The sequence below is a fragment of the Dermacentor albipictus genome, chromosome 1 (assembly GCF_038994185.2).
Source record: "Dermacentor albipictus isolate Rhodes 1998 colony chromosome 1, USDA_Dalb.pri_finalv2, whole genome shotgun sequence".
Classification (NCBI taxonomy): Eukaryota; Metazoa; Arthropoda; class Arachnida; order Ixodida; family Ixodidae; genus Dermacentor; species Dermacentor albipictus.
The window spans coordinates 130,307,967-130,332,072 of record NC_091821.1 but is presented as its reverse complement, the minus strand read 5'-3'; the positions used below and the strand labels follow the sequence as shown (position 1 = coordinate 130,332,072).

Genomic DNA, 24,106 nt, shown 5'->3' with positions numbered 1-24,106 from the left:
TTCACATTAGGGAGTATTATAATCGTCGGTGAATCTTTTTTTTTTTTCAGAGGTGAGGTGGGAAAATGTATTATGCTAGTCACAGTAAAGATATGAGGAAATAGGATGCAAGTTAAATGCTGCTGTTATGTGCTAAATGCAGCACCAGGTGTGCAACATTGTTGGCATTGGTCACACTTTAGCAAGAAACATTTGATTTTATTTCCTTATTTTGTATGGCCATTGCTGAGAGAGAGACAGAGAGATGCCCTAGGTTGTTGCCAACGTTACCACGGATCCCTTTGTAGGGTTGGGACAGCCCAAAGCCATTTTGAGCAATTTTTGGAGCAAGTAAAATTGCATTTTAGACCAGTTAAGAGGAGACAAAATTTCATTTTTGAGAAGCTTGGAGCAGGCTAAATTTCATTTTATAGCTATTGGGAGCGGGTAAAATTTCATTTTGAAGCAGTTTGGAGCAGTACAATCTGAATTTTGGAGCAGATTACCCCGGTACTGAAACCTTCTAGTGCATGCAAATTTTGATAATAGTGCCAGTAGATTTTTCATCAGTGGTAGCCATCACCAAATACTTGCATTCTGCAATAGTGAGTCAAAAATTTTGGAAAGTAGTCCAGGTCATTGTTTATAAATACGTGTTTCATGTCTCAACAGTGTGGGTGAAATGCCTGGAAATGTGCTTCACCAACAAAATGTACAAAGAAGCCAGAATAAGCGAATTATTATGGTTTATTGAAAGCCATCTCTAACAGACTATAGCGATTAGAAAGCACCTAATACTTCATTTTTTTTTTCGCGTTAAATCTGTTTTTCCGCCTCTTGAAGCTTTGAGAGTGCAAGCTCCAAGCTGGAGTTGCCTTTTGTTAGAAGAGTATGGCCACTTTGAACCTTAACCATATCTTTACATTGCATTGCTGTGCTAATCCTCTCTTCTGCACTTGCGAGGAGTGCCCTGCTTGCAGCCACTTGTTCTTCTAACATTTTCTTTTCTTCTGCAACCTTGTCTTGACAAGTGGTTTCACCTGCATTTGTTGGCTGTTTCTGCTTAGAGAAACTTCCTTCTGCATCAATCCTTACTATGTACTTGTTCTTTGCCTGCTTAAGACTTCTATCAAGTTCTAGGCTCAAGGGCATTTCAGTAACATCCCCTAAGACAGGTACAACATGACGTGTAGCGAATTTTGTAGCTATAGTGTACCAGAATATGGAAGAGTGGGTTGAGTGGCTGGCACGGCACATGCTTTCCTGTAAAGTGGAAAACATCGGTGGCACTACGATTGAACTATATATTCCCATGCCGATGCTCATTATGGTAGCGAGAAAAAATGTAACTTCTGGGTCACCACATCTCAACGCGGACCCAGAGAGCTGCAATCGAAACTGGGGACAGAGACGCCAGCCAATTGAACAGACTGCAGCACGCACGTCCCTAATATCTAGTTTGCTCACGGCATCTTCAGCCTACTTTTTGTTGTTTTGCACCTCAGCTAGGGAGCGCTGCACTGCTCGGCGCACTCAACCGTATTCTAGTACACTCTAAATACATTTGCACTGGCCGTTCTGACCACAGCGTCGAAATGTGGGAGCAGTCGCTTGCATTCCAGCCCCTTGCCAGAAGCACGAAAATTACGAGAAACTGTGTGGGACGCGAACGGCTGCACTCTTTTTTGGAGAATGACTCTGCTTGCCGTTCACGAGCACTGCCAGAGCACACATGCCGAAGCCGTTCTGGCGCAGCTCGGTGCAGGAGTCCCACCCCTGCCCACGCTTAGCATTAGCAGCAAATAGCAGTGGAAGGACACCACAGAACAAAGGTGAAAGCAGCAGCTATGCAGGTACCCATGCTATAGAGCGAACAGTTTTGTTTTGCCATGCCTTAACCAAGATGACGGATGGCGTTTTGCTGCAAGTTGACAGATGGTACTTGACATTTTGAATATAGATATCCTATTACTTCTCAATTAATGGCACATCAAGGGACAAAATGACCAAAATGTGTGATTAGAGTGTGGTGAAAATTTAACAAATATGCTCTATATTGATAGAATCGAACAGGATGTCGACAGTCTAAAGAGACATCATACTCTTAACTTTTGAAGGTAACATTTCTTTTTTAGAAATGTCCCCCCCACCCAAAGTTGTATTCTTTTAATTGCTCACTTAAATTTTTTATAGTGACTTATTTCCAGAAAAAAAAGAATGTCTTGGTAACATTAAAGCGACAAAATTTTGTGTGTGCGTATTTATACATAGTTTTTTTTTGTTGAATACATGGATAAACTAGCATAATAATTTTACAAATGTATTAAAGTTAACACAACTTATTTTTATATTTTAAATAGGTTTAAAACTTAGGCCTGTTTTTTGTTAAACTCCATTTCATTCTTTAAATTCATAATGTGTTGTGCCAATGGGGCGATCCCAGCAAAGAGGGTGGTGCGGCAGTCTTCAAGCAATGTCTGAATCAATGATGAAGGACCACATGAATGGGAAATAAGGTGTTTCATTACAGAATACAGCCTCAGGCACGTGCTTATATAGCAATAGCAAGGCATGCCATGTGAGCGTCTACAAGCAAACTCAGTGGGGGGTACCCATAAAAAACATGAAGCAAATGAAAAACTTGCAGTAACCAATTGTTTGATTGGTAGATGAGATTCTATCAGATCTCACACATCTTGGTAAAAGAGACACACCCATCACAGTATCACCACCTTGCGTGTGCTCACCTGTAAACAAAATAGTCACACGCCTACAGGAAAGTCATGCAGGTAAGCACCTCAGATGGTTTGAGTGATAAAAAAACAAGATAAATATCAGTTTTGTCAATGCCAAGTACTCAAAACGACATGCACGAGAATGCTGTATATAAAGTGTGCAAGTGCAAGCAAGAGCACGCAGCAGTAAACTTGGCCAAGTGAGAGTACTCCTAACTACCATGGTAGTAACCACCATAGATTGAAGCAAAATATCAGTTCTGGACCAAGCCATGGGGTGGCACAACACAATAAGAAATTTTTTAGACTTCACAAAAGGTTGCAGCACCTCCAGAGCGATACTAGGTACCACTTTGTTCTGAAAAAGTTTGTTTTTCGAATGTTTAACTGCTGCTATACATGTATCTGCAGAACTACTTGGAACTTGTTCCTGCCACCAAACATGTACTGTATTTACCTGAATCTAATGCACATCTTTTCTTTTTCTAGAAAATGGGTTCAAAAGTCGCCTGCACGTTACAATTGGATACGAAACCTAAATCGCGTTCGCGGCTTTGGTAACAGCCTACCGTCAGAGCCGTCAGAGGCAGTATCATTGCCATCACAAGATGGTGACAGAGCATGTTTCCATGAAGGTTACTGTGGGCTCATCTTGTGCTCAACTTTGACTACACAGAACAGCATTCTCAGGCAATCAACTATCACTTTAGTGGAATTTCGCATGAATCGGCACCAGATGCATCAGCCTATATAGCCACCTACGTCTCTAGTACTGTGCCAAGCTTGCTATCTGTGCACAGTGCCAGGAACGCCGTCGGCCACACACTTTGACAAGTTCAATTAAGAGTCACACAACAGGCAAAATCTCGTGAAAGTGATGTCAGTATCTCTAAATGTGATCGCGCAAGAATACTGCCCCTGTGTGCTTGGCATCTGTAACCAATGAAGTACAAATGGCAACATCAAAGCACCGCTATCACTATGAAAGCTTCCTTTCTGTGAAGGTATATGCTGCACATCTCATTTTCTTCTGATCGCAAACATGGGGGGCATGCTATATTTTTCTGCTACATATAGAAAGCAAAAGGGTGATGGGGAATGTCCTCGACTGGAGCTACAAGTTTTGTCAAGTCTTACATGGTTCTGATTTTTATCACAGCAGACTACACAAAAAAGATGTAAGCTAACCAAGAAGTAACACCAAGCAAACTAAGAAGATGAACAATATACCATTGGTCTCAATCGTCTCCGCATATTTTTAAAAAGCTTGGTTGAAGTTATATGAAACACCCATTATATTACTGTAGAAATAATTCAACAGTTTGAAAACCTGAGCCACATAATTATTGCGGTGATAAAACGTTACTTTCTTGCGGCTACAGTCACTTATGTAGTCAGTTGTTCTCATGCCAGAGTGCAATTGCAATTGCATTCGCTTACCAAACCTTTCAGCATAGGGCTACATAAACACGATCATGACTACAAATAAAAAAGTTAATATAAGAAATGTTCCCCAGCCCGTTCTGCATAGCCATCCAGGATTGGGCACCCTGGATGGCACAATATGGCAAAATGAGAGAGAGAGAGAGAGAGGGAGAGAGAGAGAGAGAGGGAGAGAGAGAGAGAGAGAGGGAGTGGGGAGGCACTACAATAATTTGTCGTTGGTGCTTCAAAATTTATTGTGAAGACAAATTGGATATCCTGACCATGAGCGGGCACTCGTGGTAGGTTCTCACCCGTTGTAGTCAGGGCAAAAGCCACTGCATTGCTGCCTGCTCGGACAGTTTTGGATGCTGGCTTTACTGCGGGTCTGCTGTTAACAGGTCGCTCAATGGGATCGAGGCTGCTGCCTGATGATGGGGCCACGTGGCAACTCCTGAAGTGGGACATAAGTCCAGAGCGCCAGGCACAGGAGAAGCTACAGAACTTGCAGTGATACGTAGTCACCACATCCATAAAATCCTCCAGACGTTCCACTCGCTCTACACGTCGAACAACAGTCTGCAAAGAGCAGGTGCACAATACATCATATTAGTGGTGCTGCTAAGAAGCAGGGAAGTGCCAGATACACCTTACTTCAGTTCTAGGTGTGGACACCATGTTAAAGGAGCACAGAGATTGACTCATATTTATTGCTTTATTGGATATCCATTGACCCAGTAATTATGCTATGGAGCCTCAATTCCAGAGAGCACAACAAATAAATAAATATGTTACCTTTTAATGCAGCCAGCTCAAAATGTGCACCAAGTAAACTGCGGCTTTGAATGTAAAAATAAGAGACTCATTATGTTATCAAAACCTGTTGTGGTTTCACAGTACCAGACACCACCGATGGGTACTATGAACATGCTGCCAAAAGCAGACTCCATTCAACACTCAACAGAAAAAGAGAGGAGAGCGTGTACCCCTGCATTTCAAAGAGAAGCACATAAGTGGAAAAACTGATTTGGCACCTTTCAACGACACAATCATGGTATGGCCTTTAACCCTTTGTGGTCCATATTTTTTTTTTTTGCGGAAACCGGGCCCCTGTGGTCAATTTTTAATGCGAAGCATTCTTTCATTCATTCTTAGCACATTGCAGAAGGTACGTTGCTGACTCCCCTCACTTCAAGAATAATTAAATAATGTGTGACTGATGTGAGAATCGCACCTCTGCCGTCAAGCACAGTAGCCGAGTGCTCTAACCATTAGGCCACGATTGCACACCCGTTTCTCGCGTACCAAAGCTTTGAAACACTTGGTGTTTCTAACCCATGTCACTGCCATCTTATTTCCTTGTGACAGCTCATGCTTTGAGGTGCCATGTTAGACTGCACTATCTTGGTGTGAGCACCCTGTGCCACTTAGTCATCTTCTTTCCTTGTGACAGCCCATGCTCTGAGAAGCCATGATACACTGATACACCATCATTGGCACTGGCCCACTTTGCCTAGTATTTCCTTGTAGGAGCTTACGCTACATAAATACTGTACAACGTTGTACAGAATTCATGATTGCCCAGTTCTAACATTTATTTACAGAAGTACACATGCCGTCGTCCTTTTAACATACACCACATGAAATAGCCACAGGTACATACAATCATACAATATATAGTCGCTGATGACATCACAATTCGTGTAGAACCCAATAATCGCCATGTCGTAGGCTCGCGTCGAAAAGCTGTCATAGAGACCCTGCCATTGCTGTCACATGATCGTCTACAACATTTGTCGTCATGCCACTGTCATCTCACAATTATTCAATTTGCAGAAACACCTAGTATCTTTTTGCGGAACCCCAAACAATGCTAGATAGCCAGGTGCCTGGAGTATGCTTCACATAACATAGATTCCCACAGTGTGTAGGATCTGCACAATTTTTTCATTACAGTTTCCAGTAGTAGAAGGAAATGACTGAAAACTCACAAATACCGCAATAATTTATTTGCAAACAATATTTTGTCTCAAAAACGCTTTACTCGCACCAACAGTACACACAAATATGATATACAGTAAGACGTCAAGAAAAATGTCTAGCAAATTTTATGGCTATCAATTTGCAGTCTTAAAAAGATGTTTCATCGTAAGAACAAATGCGTCAGGAATGACTAGGAAGAAACGCTCAAGTAGTCACAGCAAGAAGAGGCACCGCGTGCGGCCATACTGAAATCACAACTGCACACATTGCAGTGAACAGGAATATGTGAACTGCAAGCAAAGGCAAAGAAAAAGAAAACTGATTAATATCTCTGAGCTGTGATGCACCGGGCCACTGGAAATGTGATAGCGGCGGCTGTAAAACACAATAGCATCTCCTCCACATAGACTTTGGAGGTAGTAGACGACGTGCTCGTGACCACATGATCATGTGCTTGGAGATAAGCAAGTCGAGTTGTGTGCACTAGTGAGTGGAAACACAATTTTATATCACTTTGGGAAACTCCACAGAGATGGCAGCACCTCTCAACAACCAGTGGTGTCGAATACACACAAAATATAAAACACAAGAGTGGTGCCGTACATGTATGGCAAAAACCCTCAATGGTTTAACCACTGCACCGGGCCGACTAGTGGGCTCTCAAGTTGTAGGTGACTGTATGTGACTGCCATCTCCCCTTTTGGTAATGTGATGAGTCTCCTTTTCACACCCAAAGCTGCACTGCACTTGATGTGTGTTAAGAATGGGCCATATAAAAGGTGTAGTAATTAATTATTGGTGATGCTATTGAGGTATTGAGGCTTCATACCACAATTACGAAATCGATACCTACGTACAAAAGCAAAAAAGTGGAACACAAAATTTGTCAAACATCTCAATGAGGTGCACAATGCACAATTAAAGTTTGCCCATATGGCATTTCTGTCAACTAAATACTCATGCACTTACCAAATATGCTACTTTAATATGCTAGCTCACACACGCACTGCTGCTGGCCAAAAATGCAATGAACACTTTTAACACTTGGAAAGACCAACAGGGTGAAAATTTCTGTGCAAAATTTATAAATGAATGAATGAATGAATGAATGTGTGGTTTTCATTGGTGCAAGGGCCAGGTATGGCCAAAGAGCACCACGCAAGTGTTAGTGATTTCGCTGTGGAGTGATGGGTTTTATGAAGTTGATGTGACGTGGCTGTAAAGGGGCCTAAAGAATAGTCACTGTAAAGTGCGTAAAATCTACGTGCAATAAGACTATGGCGATGACTAATGACGGGTACTATAAGCCTTACACTGCATTTCAGAAGAATGATAGGATATACAGACCATCAAAGATGCAAAATTTGCTTCAGCACAACTGCCTCACCAGAGCCCTTGAAACAAAAGAGCCTGGAGCCATGTGCTATATAGTGCTATATAGTATGACTATCGCAGCGGCATCCTCTGAAGAGAGGAAGCGCTACGAATGCATGGGACTAATAACATATAAGACAACATCTCTGAGGAAACCTAGGACTGTGTTTGTATTAAAAAGCGGCTCTGGACCAAAGAACATTACAGGATGAAGAGGAATGTGCTGCCGGTATGCTAAGAAAAAATGTCTCTTTCTCTCACATTTGGCTTCCCCACATTCCAGGAGGACATGGAGAACGGTCAGCCTCTCACCGCATATACCACAGGTTGGAGGGTCATTTACGGTGAGTGGAAAATTATGGGTACCAAATGTGTGTCCTATTCTGAGATGACAGAATAGGACATCTGTTCGGCATGATTTTGTTGCAGAGGGCCAGAATCCTAACTGTGGCTTTATCACGTGGAGCTTATTATTTGTTTCCGCGTCGCACATGCGTTGCCAGTAGTCTCGCAGTTTCTTACGCAAGAAAGGCTTCAGATCTGTGACAGGGACAGTAGCCGTAGGATTAATAGCTAGTGATGCGAGTGATGTGGCCATTTTGTCAGCTAGTACATTAGCCTCCATGCCTCTATGGCCAGGTACCCAGCATATTATTACATGTCTATATGATAAATAAATGCTGCATAAGAGTGAGTAAAGTTCAATGAAAACCGTATTTGTAAACTTTTGTAAAGAGATCAGCGCTTTTACGAGACTTAACGAGTCTGTGAATGTTATTGCTCTGTCAAGTTTTAATTTCTTTATATGTTTTACTGCAGACAGTACAGCATAGGCTTCTGCAGTGAAGATACTCATTAGGGGGTTCAAAACATCAGATTTAGAAAAAGAGGGACCAACAGCAGCGTAAGATACACCAGAATGTGATTTTGACGCGTCTGTGTAGAATATGGAACAGCAGTACTTCGATTGAAGTTCGCGGAAATGCATAGCAATTTCGAGGTCAGGAGCGTGCTTTGTGACCTCTACAAAGGATACATCAAAATATATCACCTGCCACTCCCAGGGCAGTCAGTAGTAGTTTAGCTGGAGGCATTAAGCAATGTTCGAGAATTGGGACATCCATTTCTTCGCTAAGCTCTCTTATAAATTATGAACTCTTATGAATTAACAAGAGATGTGCTGAGAGGCATTCTTACACAACACATGATTGACTGTATTGATTCATTAATTGATTAGGGTCACTAAACATCCCAACACAATATTAGGACTATAATATTTTACAGTAGATGTCTCTTGATTGATTTTGGCCTCTTATAGTTTTTTTTAAACCCCCCAAATCTTAGTACACGAGTGCTTTGCATTCTGCCCTCATCGAAATGCTCGCATACAACATAAAACCCCCCGTACATTTCTGCATTTTCCCTTAAATTCCATTTTGCTCAGAATCTCAAACTGAGTGCAAAATGCTCCAAAAATGATACACATGACAAAGCAGTCAAAGAAACAAATCATGTTAATTGGAATTGGTATAAGAATACAGTGTAAATATGTTATAATGAAGTCACATATAATACACACATACCTATGTTACAGTAAAACCCAGTTATAACAAACAAGCTTATGCACAAAAAATTGTTAAATATTGTCATGTGGTAGTAATGGTTAAGGACACAATAGCAAAACTGTGAATCGTGAAACTAACTCTTTATTGAGTGAACCTATGCCCAGAAAAATAGGCCACACTCAAAGGACAATGATAGCGGCAAACACAGTCGGCGATCGATGGAAATCTGATCAGCAGGTCAAGCGTGTCGGCTTTTATGCATGAGTCATCGAATGTATAAGCATATCTTCCAGAAAGTACTACTCAATCTGCGTCGCATGTACGATCAGATCACACAAGGTTTGGTGAAAAAAGACAGAGAATAGAACCATTGATAACATTCGACAAACTTCCAATACATGCGGGTGAGTCCTGCGTTGAGCGATAACGTTTGTTAGACGGTGAAAAACGGTCAGCTGAGAAAGATAAACAAATACAGTGAAACCTCGTTATAACGAACAGTTAAAAATTCGCAAATTAGTTCGCTATATCCATAATTCGTAATATAAAATTTCGTAAAAAATACATGCGAGAGGAGCAAAATTCAATCAGAGAAGGCACAGCAACTCGAACGATGCTTACTTGGGTCACGTTCATTTATTTACGCACAAAAAACTGCGTTATCGCGGCCTGCTTCTTGGTGTTGATCGCATACCGTATCACGCCCTGTTCCACAGTTTGCAAACACTCAACAAGGGCAAACCCACTGCCCTCAATAGCACTGCACGTTGAATAATCTCGAGCATGGTCTTTAACGTCAGTGCCACTCTTTTTTTCACATTCATCGCCATCACAGCACTACGCACACTCGCGCACCGCACTCGACACGACCACCGAAAGAGCCTCCACACAACGCTACGACGGCCACGCCACTGCTAACACTAAAACGCAAAAGCAACATTCGATCACGCCGCTGCTGAAGCGGCGCTGTCAGCGGTTGTGAGACGCGGACGATTTCTTTGGCTGTCAACTCTCGATGACGACGTGGCATCTGTGGAGCTGTCAGCGCCTGCGAGGTAGTCCTGAACGTTTGCTGCGCCGCACAACACACCTGTAGTGCAACGAAGCCTGCCACCTACTATTAAAGTGAGGTAGGGCTTGGCGTCGCGAAGTTCGTTGTATCCGTTTTATGCCAAATTGCGTTCGCTATAGGAAGTTAAAAATACATGTGTTTGACAAAAATATTTCGGAAGAGTTCGATATATTCAATAATTCGTTATATGCGTGTTCGTTATATCGAGGTTTGACTGTACATGTGTCAATACCTCCCCCATAAAAAGCACTGTCACGATGCTACAAACCCGAAAGAGAAAACAAAACCAAGCATAATAAAGAAACCACGACAACAACAAAGCAACAAAGAAAGTCCCTCAGTTCGTTAGCGGGCGTAGAAAGGCTTAAAGGGACACTAAAGGTTACTAGTAAGTCAACGTGGACTGTTGAAATACCATCCCAGAAACCTCGAAACGCTTGTTTCTTGCCAAGCAGAGACTTATTTTAAGAGAAAATGCGTTCTGAAGCGTCCGCGTACCTTTAGCACAGTTCAAATCGCCCGCCCTCCGATCAAGGAGTACTGACATCATGGTCTCATAGTGACATTGCGCCATCGGTGAGTAGAATGGCGTCCGCAGGCGGCGCTACGGCTTTTCTGCGCAAAACGCAAGCGCGCGGCCAGAAACAGAGCCAAGACAGAGCCGACAGCAGAGCGAAAGCGGGAGTATGGTGGCTAGTGGAAGGAGAAACGTGCGACCATAAGCTGGTACTTCATTCTATGACGCAAACTTCGGCGTTCGTCGCAATGGACCCTGACAACGACAGATTGGCTCGCGATGCTGGGCTCAACTTCAGGGATTTCAGCACTGACGAGCGCAACCTGCTGCTGAGGGCTCGCACTGCCAGCGTCGTTGCGTACTACGACGGCGGCCTCGACACCGGTTCTCCGGAGCAGGAAAACAACGAGGGCTTCCCACGACATCACATGGACGTGGCATTCTCGCTGCTTGCTCCAAATGAAAGTTTCGCGAGCCAGCAGAACCCGCACAGCACGACGCGATAACGAAACTACTGAAACTCCAAAGCGTGCGCGGCACAGAGTCTAGCTCGCAGAGTCGAGCGAAAACGAAACCTTTTGACCACCCATACTACGGAAGGATAACATCAAAATGGTATTTTTTCTTAGAATCGAGTAGACGTAGACAAGTAGCATTTTCTTCCGTCTTATAATCGAATGAAATGATATCTTTAATACGAGTAGTTGAGCATTAGTAACACAAATTATGAGGAGTGCTTTCGTCATCGGGCTAGTACCGGAATGTCGCTGGGGGGTCTCAAATCATGTCATGCATTTACCTCAATTTCTCGGTTACTAAAGCTCTGTTCGCGATTATATTGACGCCTTAGACGCTCTAGAACATTGCTCTACCACTTTAACTTGACTTTGTGGTAACCTTTAGTGTCCCTTTAAGATGCACTACGTGGACAACTTCAGGTAGTGTGCAGCGCCGCTCTGCGATTGCGAAATACTGTCTGGCGCTACCTCATAGTCCAGTGCGCCAATACATCGGCTGATCTTATAGGGTCTGAAATAGTGTCGTAAGAGTTTCTCACTAAGTCCTCATCGGTGTATCAGAGTAACACAAATGGACTGCACCAACTGTGCTGCTGCTCTCAGCTTGCTTGCTGGCCCCGCATTCTATGGCAATCTGTGCAGTTATGCCAATGTATTTATTGAATCGCTCGTGCTTATCTTTGTTGGTTGCATTAAAGTTGTTCCTGGCCACATGTTTTCTCATCCTTGTTTGACTCGCCGCCGAAACGGAAGCTGGCTGACCTGCCCGCCGATCATCGGCAATGCACGACGTTGCTGGTGAAAAGAAAATGCACTACAATAGATTTGGAAACAAAGAACAGTATCACAAATGACTACAAGGACGGTTAAAAAAAGTGAGTTACTTGGTCAATAAGTATGGACTATCTCAACCAACAGTGTCGACAATCATCCGCTTGGCAGAGAAGTTTGACAAAGAAAGCTGCTCAACAGACAACAAGCGTAAACGTGTTCGACAAGGTGCCTATAAGGAGGTGGAATAGGTCCTCTACTAGCGGTTTCTCAGTGCCTGAACTCTGGTCCACAGTCAACGAGATTGCTGGTGGACCCTAAAGGTTTCTAAATGTGGACGATGCATTAGAAGCATCAGAACTTCTAACTGAGGAGGCGACTGTCGTGAACATGCCTGCATCAGACAGTGACAGTGATGACAGCAGCGATGATGGTGGTAGGGCAGGCTTTCTCAATGTTGTCCCCGCAGGAGGTCCTGCAGATGATTCAGTTCATCCGGGGCTTCGTTTTCACGAGTGACCTTGCGCTGCACTACGTGGAGCACCTGGATGCCTTGGAGAAGGACGTCGGCAAGCTTCGCGTAAAGCAAGCAAGGCTGACAGACACGGGGTTTTCTCATGCAAGCCAGTGAGAAGTATGTGGCGAGTCGCATTTCTTCTGGATTTCTCAAGCTGATAGGATGATGCGGCAAATTTTCTGCATTTATTAAACGGCCCCTTTTGGGGCCACCAAAGCGATGCCTCAGCGGAGCCCGCATGTCGCTTGCAGCCTGTGACCCCACTTGCATTTCCATTCTTGAACGCCAACAGCTGCGGCTTGTTACAAGTGATCAGAGCATGCAGGAAGCAGAGTAAGACAGTTAAACAAGTGAACAGAATCAGCAGCCGGATGGAGGAGGGTGCTGTGGCGGGGCACTGACCTCCCCACCGCCCCTTAGAGCCTTCTCACAACAGCTCTACCATCCCTCTATTTTGATTGTTTTTTCATGCAACCCAATTATAACAATTATCAGTTATAACAATAGAGTTTTCGTGGCACTTGAATATTGTTGTGAGTTCGACTGCATACCCAAACTTGCCTACAATGAACTTTAACTTCTTGGATACGTTTATGATAAGTCAAACTTGGTAATAACGAAATCACATTGGCTACGAAAATACTTTCGTTACATTCGATATTCATTATAAGCATACACGCATATATTGGTGGGAAAAAAAGTTGCGATCAGGTCTATGCGAAATAAACGCAGATTGGGTGCCTCTGACAGGGCAGCAAAGGTATCCTGGACCATTTCGTAGCATGAGCGACTTGCGACATTCACTTGCAAAAAATAAGTAAACTTTTGTATGTTCAACATGGCCTTGGAGAAGCAAATTGGTAAATTCCTGTTTTTCATGATTTCGGGAAACTGTCCCGAGATGTGCAGAGGTGTTAGATAAGAAGTATGGAAGTCTCCGGCTTCAGATAGGCATATTTCATCTTTCGAATGATCTACCGTGTATAAACTATTTTATGATCTCTTTCAAGTTTGATATATCTGGGATTGAAAGTAGCAGGAGAGTACTCCATTGAATTCAAGCATGACCAACCAAATTTTATATTAACTTCTTCATATTCAATAGTTCATTATTTATATATATATTATACTGAGGTTCGACTGCAAACAAATTTATTTTCAGTGGAGAAAAGAAAACAAGCAAGGAATTCATTTATTGAGAATAAGACTACGCATAGCAAGCAGTAATTTTCACCTATGCCTTGAGCTGTTTCTCAGCATCACTAAGAACGGTGTTCTCGATGCTATGTCTGATTTTTTAAAGTGAAGCTTTCTTTGCTTTTCCCTCAGACTTTTCCACTGCTGCTGCTGCTGCTGTCCTGCACACCGTGCCCTGGAGTGGTTCAGAGTATGTACATATATGGAAGGAGAGTATCAGAGAGGTAACGCGACGCGAGAAATTAGCTTGAGCCTTGCCATTGAGTCGCATGTGCACAATGCCCTCTGGAGCTCCCTGGACGTCATCACACTACCCCCTTGACAGCTGTAGTTATCCGTGACCCCTTGCATAAGCATTGCAGAAACTGCAGTGCTTATCTTACCCTTCTACTAACGCGAAAGTCCTGAGGAAATGTAGTTAGAATGGTAGAGAGGGGGCAGGGAGAAGAGACAGAGAAAGGGCAGTATTGGTGGAACTGGTGCAGTCACGAAACGAGTGAATAACAGGCTTGCCCCCTTTTCATTCGCAGTCCCCACACAAGGGGGAAGAGCGGGACAGAGAAAAGGCGACATTGTTGGCACATGTCATGGCTGTGGCTGCGCATAACTGTAAGCACAGCTGTACGCATACGCAGCTGCACACCCTTTTTTAGAGGTAATCTGCCACGTGTGCAAAGAGTGGGCATGCCGAGACAGGGTGGCACCATGTAAGCTACCTTTCTGCGCATTTAGTATTGGAGGTTGTCTAATGTTGAGTTTCGGTGACCTGTTGGAGCGAGAGGCAGACAAAGCATTCGCTTCCCGCTGCCGGCGCTTTTCCCGATGGTGTCGTCCCAGTGCGGGCGATGCTATCAGCCGCAGAGGCAGAGTGCACGCGAAAGTGTGGATAGCATCGCTTAATTCGTACCGCGGATGTGAAGACATCGCTGTTGTGGCATGAAACCATATCATTCATCGCCGACTACCAAATTTATCAAAATGGATTGTTTTCTCATTCAAATTTGCTTTTTTCGATTGCTCAATCATTCGAAAGTTCTGCGGGCCCTCTCCGTGTCAGAAAAATTTATTGGCAACTGTACACACACACACACACACACACACACACACACACACACACACACACACACACACACACACACACACACACACACACACACACACACACAAAAAGAGTAAAATTCTAATACAACGAAATTTCGATACACCGAAGCAAATTGCCAATTTTACCGACTTTGTTATATGGAGGTTTAACTATAAGAATGCTCGTGCACTTAGGTTTAGGTGCACATTAAAGAACACCAATCCGGAGTCGGCCACTACACGGCGTGCCTCATAATCCAATTGTGGTTTCGACATGTACAGCCTCGTAATACTGCCAACACCTCTGCTGCGATGTGATGTGCCATGTGAGACAATGACAATGTTCAAGCCTCTCAGGAGTTATGAACAATGATGGACAGCAACGCCTCAAACAAACATGTCTCGGTGTGCATTCTGTGGACTACATAGACAAACAGCAATGGTGAACACAAGGCAACATTTAGCATCAATTCACCATTCTCATATTGGACTAAACGTTGAAGCAATTAAACATTTGCTGTCCACATCACCACTAATTATCTTAAGTCAAAGCAAACAGCCCAGAAAGCTTCGCATACATAGATTCCCACAGTGCGTGCATAATTTTTTTCTCCCGCACTTGAGACGGCGAATGACGTATTTTCTTGGAGAGTGACAGTCGCATGCTCTGATTCGATATATTCAATGTTTAGGTCATTATGAGGGAGTTTTTTTACATGAACCCAGATCAATCCTGCAAAAGTAACAAGCTTAACCCAGTAAAAGAAACACACTCACAGGCGTTGGCAGTTCATCAGCATCCGATTCATCACCATCAGGAGTGACAATGGCAACAGCAGTGCCAGTATTTGCCTGGACAACATCCTCCATGGAGGCACTGTTCTCATCAGCTGCTTCCTTACCCACCTGGAGGTACATTTGTAGAGGCATCGGCTCCCCATCTAGAAAAGAATGGGTTATAGAGTTACGAGGAGCCACACAGAAATAAATACCTGCTTGCTTGCACTGTGAACAGTGAACACAAATGCATGCAACGTGGCTGCCAGCTATACTCAGAAACGTCAAGTATTCCATGAGAGTTCACAAAGAAAGCAGAACTGCCCTATTGAAAAGACTTGCACACCATAACAACCCATATGAAAGTATTGGCTTTATATAACGACCCTGTATAGTCTCAAATCATATGGGATTACTGGATGTGGGAGTTATGGTGCATATGGATTTCTTTTTCAACTGGGCAGTGTGAACGACAAGTCATGCTGGTTATGCTTTCATGGTGAACGTCTTAAAACTCTCATCACTAACAACTATACTGCAGCATACTCCACGAGATTAAAAAACTTAGTGCCCTTCCACTCTATGAAGGATGACCAGCGAAGCTGTGTATGTGGGTCCCTTAATGGCGAACTGCACCTCCGCCACGGGTAAGCCCGGCATTGCACTATCTTCGGGATCGGCCCACGTATGGGGAGTGCTTAACGTCTGCTTCACTTCCGTCCCGAGTTGGCTCGGCATTGCACTATCTTTGGGATTGGCCAATGTATGGGGAGTGCTTAACGCCTGCTTCACCTCCGCCGCAGGTCGGCCCGGCATTGCACTATCTCCGGGATCGGCCTACATATGGGGAGTTTTTTGCTTACCCTGCCAACAACAACAGGAAAATTTCCTTGGACGGTAGAGGTATACAGCTTCACTGTAAAATGAAAACTTATACATATTAACTCTGTCAACATGGATCACTATGCAACTGCATGACCTTCTGTGAATGAAGCTGAAGAATCACCTGTGTTACTCATTAATGCAATCTATTCATGCAAGAAAGAAGCAAATTTATTATTATGCGAAGCATATTACGAGGGCTCAACCCAGCTCCTCAGGCGCGGCGGTGACCATGAAATCACGTGACACCGTGACGTCACGACAGAGGAGAAGTGGCTTTGGCTCAACTCTTGCAAGACGGGCTGGGTGGGAATCGAACCAGGGTCTCCGGAGTGTGGGACGGAGACGCTACCACTGAGCCACGAGTACAACGCTTCAAAGCGGTACAAAAGCGCCTCTAGTGAATGCGGTGTTGCCTTAGAAACGCGCTGTTTCTAAGGCGTGCGTCTCTTGCTCAGGCGCACATTTCGTTGCCGCGCCGAACGCTGCTTTGCTCGACGCTCACCGCGTCCAATGCGGGGCGCGTAGTCGCTGCCCTGTAGCCCATTGTCTTACACCCCTTGGCGGGTCGACGGGAACGCTGTCGCGTTCCACTCTTGAAGGCGAAGAAGTAATGCATGAGTTGTTTCTTCGTCTAGCCGAACCAAATATAGCCAAGCAACAGCAGTTCACCAGGCTAAACAGTGGTTCAACAACTAAAATAAAGGCTAGTATGCTTCGCATCCTGGGCTTAACCTTACCTAAGCCACAGCCATTTTTTATTTATTATTTATTTATTTATTTATTATAGCCTAAATTAAGGTTCTCTAGAATGGCCCTTACTTATCCATAACATTGCAAAAATCCTTTTAGTCGCATTCTGGTTTCTTTACTAATATAATGTTTTACTGTATTATCACCACATAAAGGCTATTTCACCTGTCAAATCAAACTGCTCGTGCGACTTTCACACATCTTAAAGAAGGAACAAGCAATAATACTTCAAGGTAGTTAAACAGAAGTTAACAGCAATTGTAGACCTACTCAACACCAAGCAATAACCAATACAAAGCAGCGATTTCATCAGCAGTCACATTTTTACAATAGCCAAAAGGTATGCCTACCCAAGAGTTTGGATCTATTTGCTTTATTACAAGGGACGTTTCAAAAGTAATTTTTTTCATTTTTTGAAAGAGAAGATGGTACACCAGGTGAAACAAACAATCGCTGTAAGAATCCCCGACCATTGCTGGTTCAACAACGCAAGGAGCGTCAGCGGAGGAGGAGTGACGCATGCGCAGAGCGCCGAGGAAGAGAGAGTAGCAGCAGACCAGCATGCCCAAGGTTAGTCAAGTACAAATCACGATGGCAGACAGATGTGTGCTGACAATGTGGTTGCCCATGGAAGTGCGTGCTGTTATCCGGTATGAATGTGCATCTGGGACTAGTGTGTTCGTCATCCATGAATGCCTACTGATTGTATATGGTGAAGAGGTCATGTCTCAGACCTTGCATCGCAGGGCGCCATGTTTTACCAGAGTGGTTTCCCGAAACTGATTGCACACTATCACAAATGTCTCAATGTCAGTGGTGACGATGTGGAAAAATAGTGCAAGGTGTATAGTTCATGATGCCATGGTGTATTTTTTTTTTGGGGGGGGGGGGGCAATAAAGTTTCTATGTGAAAATAAAGGATGAAACTTATGTTTGGAACGTCTTTCGTACATGGTTCTTGAGTGGAACAACCATGCGAAGCAAACAATGAAGCCAGGAAAAGCATAGGGGCAATTAACTGTTATTTTTAATTCAAATGTAGAAATAATAAGAAAAAGGGAAATGAAAGTAGACAAAAAGACAACATGCCACAGGCTGGATCTGAACCCACATCTTCCACATTATGCGTGTGTTGCTTTACTATTAAGCTGCCTTGGCAGCCATCCTACCATCAACTTTCTTACGTATTTGTGTATGTGGGAGCATGGGATTATGTGGGAGTATTTGTGCTGTAAGAGTGTTAGCCAGCATGAGTCACAGCCTTGGCAGTGGATGTGGAACATCCTTTCAACCACGTGCATCACGTAATACAAGTTCAAAAGTTGGCACTGTGGCTATTATATAAGCACAGCCATTACAAGGCAGCTTTTGTGTTAGTACCTTTGAGTGGCACAATAAACTCAAAAATATGAAGCAGTTTTATTTGAGGGGAAGTTCTGCCTACAGTGAGTAAACATGAACTTCTTTTCGCCATAGCACTGACTAATTTTAGCAATTCAGTTATGCAATGAAAAGTTTATGCAGCCATATTTCACAACAATTATCCTTTTAAATATCCAACAAATAGAATTCATGAAGATTTGACGTGGACGTCACGTCGCAAACACTAGCAAATGCAGTGCACACCAACATGGCTTTCTGTTTCATCAACTTCCTTTTTTTTGCAGTTTCTAATTTTGCTTTTAAATATCATTTCTTTGCCTGTGAAAAAATACTCCCAATTAAAGTGTGCATAACATGCCTACAGGTGGCAATATCGTCTTAAGTAGTCTGAATGAAATCTTAGTGAGCTGGCCAGTAGTAGCTATCCCTCTGCCATTATCCAGTAAGTAAGTGCAACAACCTTGAAACATGGGTTCTTCCGAGTCTTCACAAGGTGTAGAGCTGCCAGCTCCCTCGCGTTGTTCCTCTGTGCTGTCAGTGGAGTTATCAGCCACTGCGCCCGATGCTGCCAATGCTATCTGCACATCATCTCTCTGGAGTAATGTCCCATCAGGTGAAACCTGGAAGCATTTATGGCACAGAAACATGAATACAAGGCTTTAGGTAAGTGAAGAGACATAAAGGGGAACACTAGTAAGGTATTCATTTCAAACTCTATTTTCATTACCTTGGTGGGAAAAGATTGGTCAATTACTGGAGAAAGTGAAAGGCAAACTTCCCTTCCTTGTGTTTTGTGTCGAAACCTCTGCTCTGGTATGTCACTGTGCTGTCACAGATTTAAGCACATTTTCTGGTTTCAGGGTTGTTTGGCACAGGAAATCTCTTCAAGCTTGGTAAGTTGAGTACATGGCTATTTTTTAAATGCAATGAAGTACTTTGCTTAAACCGTTAAGTAGACTCGAGTAGATGCTGTCAAAATCCACGAAGTCAGGGTAAACTGGTGCTGGAACTTCACCGTGGCACCACTACTTGTCTTTCATTTCTACATCTTTTCTGGCTTACCAAATCCCCTCTCATGGTGAGACTGGTCATATTGCTATTGCAAAAGCATAAATTACTAATACAGCTAAACTTATTATTCCTCTTTAGTGCCCCTTTAAGTTACCCGACTTCAGCTGCATTCTTGCTTTGCAGTCCAACAATTATGATTAAGGACTATAACTCATCACAGCGCTAGTTGGTCATGATAGACATTTCTCAAATAATTGCATCAGAAGGACATCTATATAACAAAGTGATACATTCATTCAAAACATCATTACAAAAATTTCACTAATTAGATAATTTTACGGCAGGAGTAGGAAAAATTCCACAAAGCATCCTAGAACACTACTGGTGGCTAAAACCATGTCATTAAGGATTTGTGAATAAAATTCTGCAAGAACTGTGCATGATAATTTCAACAGAAGGCACACCCATGGTAGCATTGTGTTGAAGGCATAATGCTACCATGGGTGGCCTTTGACTATGCAGGAGAGAGCAAAGCTGTGTCGCAGGCAATGTGTAATAGCTGAAACCACTGTTAGATGTTGCCAAGCGCACCACTAGAAGCCAAAGGTACTTTAATCTCTTTGTTTGCTTGAAATACTGTAGTGAAATACTATCTCACCTCATTAATGAAAAATACAACATTAAACTACGTTCATTATATGGAGTATATGTTATATGCATATAGTAATTACATGCTGACATAGGTGACAAACACATTTAAATATATTTCATTATATCTGTGTTTGTTATATTAAGGTATGACTATATCTATTACACATTATGAGCAATATATAATTCTGCAAAGGTTGTCACAGAGACTGCCAGTAGCAACAAACTGAGCTCTCACTGCGCTAAGAAAAGTGCTTTCTTGGCACCACTAGAGATAGTAAAAGCCGGCAACAACATGGAATGTGTTTCTGATGTATTTTATCAGTGTGTCCACATCACTCTGCACAAAAACCAGTGCAATATGCACAACATGAAGATCCGACTTCATTCAATCACCACACAGACCAGATTTCACCCACAAGTACAAGTACAATTACACTTACACGGCAGAGCAAAATGACTGCACTGACAACACTGGATGATGCCAACCAAAAATTACGTCACTCAGGGGTATTTTTCATACATATGGTTGCTGCTAAAGAGAGAAAAGGCCTCTTCTCTGAGCTACTTTCAGTATAAAGAACAAAATATCGCAACTCATTTTTTTCCCCTATATTGCATACTGAGCCTCCCAAACTGCTGATGCCTTCACAAGGTGCAGAAAGCGCATGGTTTCTTACTGGGACAACAAATGGTGGAGGGCACCTTGATTACACTAACCAGAAACATTTGTGCGTGGAATGAAGTGCAGAAATGATGAAATCCATCTGACCTGTCCTCTTTTCTTTTTTACTTGTCATGAAGCCTTGGTATGTGCACATGATGCACGAGAACTTCGTTAAACCAAAACTGCAGTACAGAATTACATTAAATTACGCACACAAATAATTCGTCCTCAACAAAGTCGAGAGTGCTAAATCAAGATTTGTGATACCGAAGTTCAACTGTACATCATGCCACATGTAGCTTCCACTATTCTTGGAAATCTGCTGCACCTCTTCAGCATGATGAAAAATGAGCAGTCAAATTGCTGCAGAATTAAGCCGTGCAGAGAGTAGAAGCCACCACAACAGTTACAAATGTGCTTGTACATATTGCAACCCTTTTCACTTTTTTCACAATTGCACATCAAAGCAAACTGGCACAACCTTGCGACTGTCCTGATCTGCACAAAGATTTGATAGTTGCACACAGAATTGCCGTGAAGTAGATTTTTGCTTCTATCTCCTGCATATCATTGCATGAGAACCAGCAGAGAAATGATTAATCTAAAAATATAGACACAATGATTTAACTTGAGCTAGGGTTGAAAATGTTAATATGTATCAAAAGGCTGCAAAACAGGCTATAAGAGCAACATGCATGGCAAAACACAATGCATTACCAGCGTCAAAATATTACCGTGTAAGATTTGCAATAAACATCAATTTCTGTAACACCTGCACAGGTATCCTGGAATTAGGAATTGCAAGCAGCAATAGGATGGGGGGCCATCATAAAATTTTGCCATTCGAGCATAAACAAAACTACCAGAACCATTAAAAAAATTATGTTTTAAATAATTCTCTCCAACTTTACTGATCTTGTGTTATTTGCCTGCAAGGCTTCCAAACACAAAGAAAAAACTCTTTCCTCTTGTTCTTGAAACTGCTGCTCTATGGCAACGTTCAGCAAGTTCAAATCGCCGAACCTCGTTCCCTTAAAAAAAAAAAAAATTATTTTTCTTTTTAATGGAAATGTTAAAAGCATCACTGAAGGCTTGTTGAGGACTGTAGGACCATCAAACAAATAAAAACCAGATTACCAAATGGCAGCCTTGGCCATACACGACTTGAGAAATGTGTTGGACAGGAGGAAGATACCTCTTGTAGCTAAAGCTTTTAATTTGCAAGGTGATAATGTGAGCTACCCTTCCCCACAGAACGGGCTCTCCACCAATGCCTTGATCAGCATACACAAGCAACACTCGTCCGCTGCACTTTCCCTTGGAGGAGCCGAGGGCCCATGACACTTTTTTCTATGACCTTTGCCTCCTGTTTTGTTTTAGAGTGCAGCTCCTAGGTGCCCGTTCCTGCGGCGAGCGTCAGCGCCCTACTTCGAAACCGAGCAAACGAGCACAGCGACTGCGGAGTGCAGTGGGGCATAAGGGGGAGGGGGGAAACCTGCGAGAGCGAAGAGAGCGTAAGGAGGAAAGTGGAGGAGGAGGCTATGGCAAGAGTGTGAGAAGAAAAGCGCAGTGCCGTGCTGCTAGCACAAGGGGCTTTGAAGCGGCGATGGCTATGAGATGGCGCCAGAGTAGTGCGCGTCATTCGTATGGAAACAAAGCACTGCATGAGCGGAGGTTGTCCGCGGCAGCTGCTGTGAATCGCGCCCAAGCATCACTCACACACATGCTCTTGCGATTCCCCACAAGCAATGCAGTTGCACGACACTTCGCTCCATCTGCAACATGCCACATGTGACAGATTGTCTGTGCCAGCCAATAATATTGAGAAATGAAAGCACATATAGAGCTGTGCTCAAATTTCACATTACGGAGTATCGTAATTGTTGGTGATTTTTTTTCTCTGGCTCTCTTCCATTCTAATGCTGTATGGCAAATTTCTGGTGGGAGTTCTACATGCTCTGTGTACAACAAGAATCTCAGAGTTCACACTGCTACTGCCTATTTATGTGCTGCAGGTGGGATGCATGACATGAATGCACGAGTTGCAATGTTGTTCCTGCCAGCAGGGTGGTAGAGTTTTCTGAAGTGAAGGGCTACAAAGGCTTTCGTTTTCAACTGCTTTCGCAGCATACATCAGCGCAACACTTTGCCGATATGATCGCCACAACATGATCTACACAATACACTTTTTTGCTTGCAAAGTCCAAACCTAGTGAGGGACCCTTTCAGCTCATTGAACAAGTTACTGTAGCATATAAAGAGCACTCATTACTATGCAAATCACCATTGAACTATGGATTTCCCTGGAAAAGTCTCCCTCCTTTATTCCAATTCTTTAAAGGTTTAAATCATGGTAGGTTGGCATGCTTAACTGGCTCATAAAGTACAGCAAAAGAATCAAGAGGAGGGCAAGGAGGAAATAAAATTTATTGCTTCTGGTGGAACTAAGGCCTTAGTATGGGCCTCTTTGGTAAAACGAGGCCTCCTGGCTGTGTACCATATTTTCTGGACAGTAGTTCATAACCTGGTGTATAATGCGCTGAGGCAAATTAGGGCTCAAAATAATAAGTTCTTGCGTTGACAGTCCACAATCACTGTTCAGTTCACAAGGACAAATTTTGGTTGAAGTAACTTTCTTATTTTTGTCTGCAACCAATATGTAGCGGTAAGCAAAAATTTATTGTTGAGCAGTAAAACGCTCGGTCCTTCCTTAGTCAACACAGAAGCTAGTTCTAAAATCAGTGAATATCCCTTACGTTGAGAATATCGGATCAAAACAAGTCAAGCATGATGGATTAGACGAATGGCTCATTAATGTCTTCATTGCCATCACATTCCAACATCTCTGTCTCAGCTGATATTTTGTTCGGCTCTCATAAATGAGACATCTTTTCTTCTTGACATCACATTCTTTTGCTAGGACTCAGTTTGACTTCTTGTGCACGTTCAGCTACCCTCAGCCGGAGTCTGTGTGAATGCTGCCGTATTGTTGGTGCCATCGCAACTGTTTCTTTAGGCTATGCCAGCCTTGGTGTTTGGTGTTATGCCAGCCTTACAATGCTTCATTTATGCATTTGCACATTTATTCATATTCAACGAGGTTTCGTGCATGTGCCTACAAATCTAAGCACTGTAGACATTGATCAATCTCGCCATAACTTGCGCTATGCTGGTGTTGCCATGGTGCATGCTGTAAGTTGTAGCTCCCTAGTGTGCATGAAGAGTGCGTGGAATGAGCAATGCCCCGAGCATGTT

General features: G+C 43.1%; 1 protein-coding gene across 2 annotated transcripts in view; it reads right to left on the bottom strand.

Annotated features, from left to right (window-relative positions):
- The window catches only part of LOC135896838 (uncharacterized), a 159,488-nt gene that overhangs the window by 88,108 nt on the left and 47,274 nt on the right, over positions 1–24,106 (bottom strand). For both annotated transcript variants that reach the window (XM_065425317.1, XM_065425318.1), the window contains exons 4-6: positions 18,986–19,145; positions 15,508–15,671; positions 4,451–4,715 (exon numbers count right to left, since the gene is read on the bottom strand). In XM_065425317.1, coding sequence (XP_065281389.1) covers positions 4,451–4,715; positions 15,508–15,671; positions 18,986–19,145 — 589 coding nt within the window. The remainder of the gene's footprint in view (positions 1–4,450; positions 4,716–15,507; positions 15,672–18,985; positions 19,146–24,106) is intronic.